Source organism: Hakea prostrata, chromosome 10 (genome assembly GCF_041222555.1).
Source record: "Hakea prostrata isolate BN-2017 chromosome 10, UWA_Hpros_2, whole genome shotgun sequence".
Classification (NCBI taxonomy): Eukaryota; Viridiplantae; Streptophyta; class Magnoliopsida; order Proteales; family Proteaceae; genus Hakea; species Hakea prostrata.
In genome coordinates this window covers 49,465,593-49,471,891 of record NC_142609.1, presented here as the reverse complement: position 1 = coordinate 49,471,891, position 6,299 = coordinate 49,465,593, and the positions used below count along the sequence as shown (strand labels likewise).

Below are 6,299 nucleotides of genomic sequence, written 5' to 3'. Positions count from 1 at the left end.
AAATGTTAATGTTTACCAAGTGAGTGTAATCCAAGTTTTATGCTATGTGAGTCCCTATATGTTTATGTCTTTTTTTTTTTTTTTTACTGAATAAAATTTAATATTATTTAGGATAGCAAATACGTAGAGTAGCAAGCTCTACTACAGTTAATGTCTTCCTATATTCTATGGAGGACATAAATGCTATATACATAAGCCATTGCTGGAGTGTGGTATCACAAAAACCATTAAGGTTAGTATTCTTAATGCTACAAATTATGATTACCAATATTGGGACATAAGCTATCGGCCACTTGCTGTGATTAAGTGGTAGAAGTAAATCCAACATCTTCTTTCTATTGGAACATATGTTCATATGTCTATCCACTCTAACCCTACTTATCCATGCCCCAAACCATCCTCACCCCCCTTCCAATTTAAAAAGAAAAAAGAAAGAAAGAAAGAGAGAGAGAAGATGAAAAAAAAACAATGATCGATCAATTTCTTGGCTAACAATGCATTCTACATAAGACTACTTAAAGTAGTAAAGTCTAGATCCTCAATCCATCAAGATAGAAGTTTGTGTCTCTCTTATTAGGGCAACAAGGCCGGTTGGGTTAGGCTTTTGCAATCCCAAGCCCTGCCATATACATTCTAATCTAAGCCTATTCTCACCTTGATCCTACTGCATGGCCAATTATTGTTGTCCTAACCTTAATCCATACAGAGCCAAGCCAAGCTCATACCCGCTCTGATTGGTCATGTCTTTGGCCCTAGCCCTAGTCCTTATTGACCCTATACTTGGCTCTATCTTTGTCCATGTTCCTAATTCATTTAGATCAAGCATCAGGGACAAAATTATGGTCAAAATCAGCGTCAAGGTCAAGGTAAAAAATCAGAGACAGGTATGAACAGACCCGTCAGGCCAAATAGTATTTCCTAGCCAACACTCGGGCCAACATGTTGAGCCCAAGCCCTATCAGGCTTAGGGTGAGTCAAGGCCGTCATGGCCAAACTTACACCCGTATCTCTTACATTTTTTTACCACATAATAAGGGTAGGTCTCACATCTAAGTATTAATTAGATAAATTAGAGGTGGGAATTCAAGTAACCTCAGATAGTTTCTACCCCAATTATATGGTGAAAAGTACCAGAAGACATAAACTTTTATCCTCACGAGAATCCAGTTTGCATGCAATTTAAGTTTCTATTGAAGATCTCTTTTGTCCTCATTATGCGATAAGATGAGGATAAACAAACTCACCATTTTGATAATTTGGACCGGATGAGTACGAGTCTTGTTATTTTATTTTAGAAAAAAGATTGCCTTAATATTATTAATGTAAAAAGGCTGGAAGAGTTTTCAATTGATCTCTCAAATTTTATTTAATTTATGGAAGAAGTACAAGTATACTAGTGGTATACATTACTCGCACCCAACCATACATATATATGGCCATTCAGCTGGAGCTATGTAAAGCAGAATCATACCCAAATGAAGCACCATTAACTTTTCTACAGTTCAATCGAATCTCTCCACTGCTCCCAGTTAAAGGGCTGATATTCCCCATGTTGATCATGGATTGAGCAAAGCTTCCAAAGAAAGCAGTTTGATTGCTGCTGAAGTTGGTAACTATAGAGATGGTATCTGCACCAGTAGTCGAATACAACTCTTGATCACTCTGCAGTAGACCTTCATTTGTTTCAAGATTGGAGAAATACTTATTATCGAATCCATCAGGCGTGGTCAGGTCTAGATTAGTCAAGACAGACCCATTCCCACCTTGGGGGCATATTTGTTGGAGTGTTGCCAAGTAAGTTGTGTTGAGAGTTGGGTCAGGATTGCCAGTTCCACTGAAGTTGTATAGTCGATTAATGAACAATCTACACTGCGCACGGCCAAATGTGTGGGCACCTGAACAACAATGAATGGTAAGTTTTTATTCCATTTTTTAGTTTTTAGGTAAAAAATAATTTTATCTATTTCGATACATTTTCACTGTTTCTAGTACTACATGTCTACATGTATGGTTATTTAGGAGGAAAAAAAAAACTTTCATTAACAAAAAAAAGAGAAAAAAAATGAATGAAATAAAGAAAAAACTTTGAGCTTTTAAACTCAAGAATTCACGAGAAAAGGCTATATTTTTATGTCAAAGGGACAAAAATGCCCCTCCATCTTTTTGAATGAAGCATATTTTTTGCCTAGGAAACACCTTCTCAAAGCTGGCTCAAAAGTTAGCAAGGTACTGGTTCATTTTAAAAATGAAGAAAAACACAAAAAACAAACCAGACTCAATAATGAAAAAAATAAAAATCCGAGGGAAACAAGAAACACCAATGCTTGCCACACAACTTTTTAATCAGTCGAAGTTTTTTTTTTTTTTTTTTTCAAATTTCAGTGGTGTAGTTATAAAGTTAGAAAAAAAAAAAAAAGAAAGAAGAAAACATTAGTGCTGCGCACTAATTGCGCAAATCACTGAAGCGCAACCATCAATGGGAGTGCGTTTTTGTTTTTCAAGCCCAAAATCTAATAAATATGGAGTGTAATCCAAAAGCGATCGAGTTTCTTTAATGCATGAAAATTTGTTACCAGATAATGAAACAAGATCCGTGGTGTCTAGGCCTACAGCTGAGAACTTCGCCTTCAGACTTGTAATGTTTTCAGAGGGAGCCGGAATCGCAGTATTGGCACCGGTTAGATTTGCTGTTAAGCTATCTCTTCTCCCAAGTAGCACTGTCCATGAAGGACCTCCTCCCTGTAGTAGTAGTAGTAGTAGGGCCACATCTGCTTGCATTAGTGACAAGAACAATCTACTTCTTAATCATGATGAAGAAATTTGGTTAATTTTACATACCAAAACTACTCCCACTTCGGCTGAAATGGCTAGAATGTCAGCGCAGGAGACAACACCTGGGCATGCAGTCTCTAAATTAGCTTTGATGGTATCAACAACATCAAACCCTCTAACCGAGTTGTTATTCGGGGCAGCATCTTTCTCAGTCTGTATGGTGCTGCTATTGTCCAACAGAATTGATCCATCACAGCCCTGTAAACATGACAAAACCAAGTTTAGTTGATCAGTTCAGTTCAAGTGTTGCAGTAACAACCCATTTCGCTACATTGTCTTTAACTTACATCGACGAAACAATCATGGAAATGAAGGCGAGTGAGGCTGGCACCGATCCGAGGGTCCGTCTGTGAAGCATTTGTTACGGCATCTTGGACGATGGTGAGGACATTAGGGCAGCTATCTGCGTAAAAACTGGCATTCAACTGACCTGATGATCCTTTGATCATCAACATGGAAACCAAGATCAGAAGAGCTGCCATTGTTGAGCGCGTGAAAGAAGACATCTTTGAGCTCAAGGACATGAATCTTCTTGGCCTTTGTTATAATATAATTCCATCCATCCTTGATCCTTAGTTCTATTTATACAGGAGCTTCTATTTATACAGGAGCTTCATAGAACAATTAAAGACTTGTTTGCAAAAGAAAAGTTAAATCAAAGTGGGAAAGGATTGCACTGACTTCATACTTCAGAATCTTGACTTTTGTTATATGGGGTATCAATCAATTCATCGCCTACAGCTCTAAATGTCATTTCTAAGGATTACCAAAAAAAATAAATAAATGTCATTTCTAAGATTGCTTTAGAAGACTAGATGTCTATGATCAACTCTGTAGAAAGAATAGCTAGTGGGCTCCTTGTTTGAGGTCAGAGATCGGTTGTCGGTGAGGAGAAACCTAATTACTTGCAGGATAAGTAAGCTTGTCTTCCAGACGAATTCCTACATATTGGATGTGGGATTTTCTTAGAAACTATATTACCTTCTGGTCTACTTACTTCAGGTTCTATTGGTCTACTCATATTGTTAAGCTTTTCTACCAATATATTCTTCTTCTTTGTTCTATCTTTTTCAAACAAAAATTAGAAAATAAATAAAAAATAATTTAATGATTGTGTATTTTTGAGAATTCAGTTACAACTTGAGATATGAATCATCCTTTTCAGTCCATTATAAACCCTGTTCCCGAAAGGAAAAGTCATAATAGAAACTTTACAGTGAATCTATATTATTGAGGAAAGATCAATGGGTGCAATTCATACTTTCTTGTTTCTCTTCTCTTAGAATAAAAAGTTACTCATAAATCATAATGTGAATGTGGAATTGAGTGTTTTATTTCCCTAAAGTACCTTTAAGCAAGCCAGTAAGGGGCAAGCAACTGCTATGTCAGGATAAACATGACCCATCAACAACTGACCATCAATTCAAAGTGAAAAGATATTTTTCTTTGCCGTGTGTAAGTTGTAACTAAATGGGTTATCTCCTTTCCATGTTTAGCCTTTTCTTTTCGAACCTTCAATGATGTGTTTAAGCTTCTAAATCAACAAAGTTGACATTGGAAATCAAAAGTTTGAAACTGTGTACATCCTGATCTGTTCCTAAGGTAATTTTTTTTCTTGATCAACACCCCCAAAGTAATCTTTGGTGACATTAATTTCTTAATCAAACGGTTTTTTCTTCCAAATCTTCGTAATCAAATGACTATAAGTAGAAATTTTCATGTCAAACCTACCAAAAAATAAGGAGTCAGCCCATTTTGTTTGAAGGTGAGTTTTTATGCGAAAAAGCTTCAGATATGTGCATTAACCGTTGAGTAAAATTTTGGACTATTGCATCAGAAATTTCGGTCGAGATTTCTATCCGACAGTCCAAATAATTGTACACTTTTGGTCCATTCTTATGAAAAGAAAGATATCATGTGGAGTGTAATCCACATATCTAGATGAAACTCTTCATGATGTTTTTTTAAGCTCTTATTTGCACATGAGAACCAAACCCTAGATAGAGATCTTTTGTCTTCCTTTAGATAACAACTGATGGCCTACAGCCTTCTTTATATAAAAAGTATAACTTCCTTTTGAAAATGTTAACCTCACTAGCGGTCTTGACAACCAAGATATGGTGTTCATGGGGTAGTTAACCACCACCATTGGCAATTGTTTTAGGTTAGCAAGTCTCTATCTTTCTACCATTAACATTTTTGCTTCAACAAGACTCGCTGTAGCTAGGTGGAAGTCCCCGTACAATACTTTTTTCATTTTTCCAGATAAGCTTTCACATATCAAGTAATCTGATAAGAAATTAAAAAAGGAAATATGATCCATACAAACCCTAAAAGGATTCAATTCATTTTATTTGGAGTTGAGTTTTTCTAAAGAAGAAATATATCATGTGAAGTGTAACACTATATCAACAGACATAACCCTTCATGAAAAGCCAAAAAAATGCCACCTTGATCTAAAAGTTTCTTCGTTTTTTCAGTTCTTATCTACACACGAGAAACAAGATCTAGATAGAGATCGTTTCTCTTATTTGAGAAGAAGATAAATTTTTTTTACATAGATAAAAAGAATAAATAAGAATATCCTTCTTTCAAGAAGAAACAAAGCCTTTATTTACCCTCAGAAAACAAGAAAAAGGAAAAAAATGAAGCATCAATGATTGAAAGCACCATCTTTACCTTGATCTCAACTCGATTGAGCATTCTACACAAAATTGTAAAAGGCAAACCTAATATATGATCTGCCCATGCTGGGATGGACAACTTGATGCGTCCACCTTGCCTAGCCTAACAGCTGATCATCTTTACGGCTTTCTCTATATAAAATGTAGAACTTCCTTTGGGAAATGTAAACCTCACAACCAAATTATGGTGTTCATAAAGTAGTTAGGCACCAACACTGGCATTTCTATAAGGTTAGCACGTCCCTGTCTTTACATCATAAACATTTTTGCTTCAAGAAGGTTTACTGTAGCTAGGTGGATGATGCATATGGAGTGACCTATGAGGTATCTCGGGGTTTGGAAAAGAGATGAAATTTGTTACATTGATTTGAAATGACCTAGTGAAAAGGACTCACAGCATTTAGTGATGAACATCGTTTTTGGGGGTTTCGGGATCTTTTTGATAGCGTTTTGGGCATTTTACTGTTTTTAGTGGCATTTTTGTAATTTTCTATTTTTTTTGTTTTAGGGTTTCTTGGCACTATAAAACCTTGTTTGATTTTGTACGTCTTTTGGAGAGCAGCTGAATATTGTTATTTCTAAATAAACCTTTGAAATACAGAATTTTCCATTTTCTATCAAATCTTCTGTTTAGCTTTGTTTTTTGTCGTTTCGATGTCAGTGAAAGTCTCTTTACAAAATGTTTTCTTTTTTCTGGATAAGCTTTCACATACCAGTTAATCTATAAGGAATAAAAAAAGAAACTCATGATCCATAACAGACTCTAAAAGATTTTCTTAATCT

At 35.7% G+C, this 6,299-nt stretch overlaps 1 protein-coding gene across 1 annotated transcript; it reads right to left on the bottom strand.

Annotated features, from left to right (window-relative positions):
* Positions 1-1,316: 1,316 nt before the first annotated feature.
* LOC149003724 (peroxidase A2-like) lies at positions 1,317-3,408 on the bottom strand. The gene is made up of 4 exons (XM_089138113.1): positions 3,120-3,408; positions 2,839-3,030; positions 2,574-2,739; positions 1,317-1,895 (listed from the first exon to the last, which is right to left on the bottom strand). The coding sequence occupies exons 1-4, from the start codon at positions 3,354-3,356 to the stop codon at positions 1,441-1,443; spliced, it is 1,050 nt and encodes a 349-aa protein (XP_088994239.1). The 5' UTR covers positions 3,357-3,408; the 3' UTR covers positions 1,317-1,440.
* Between the last annotated feature and the right edge of the window lie 2,891 nt (positions 3,409-6,299).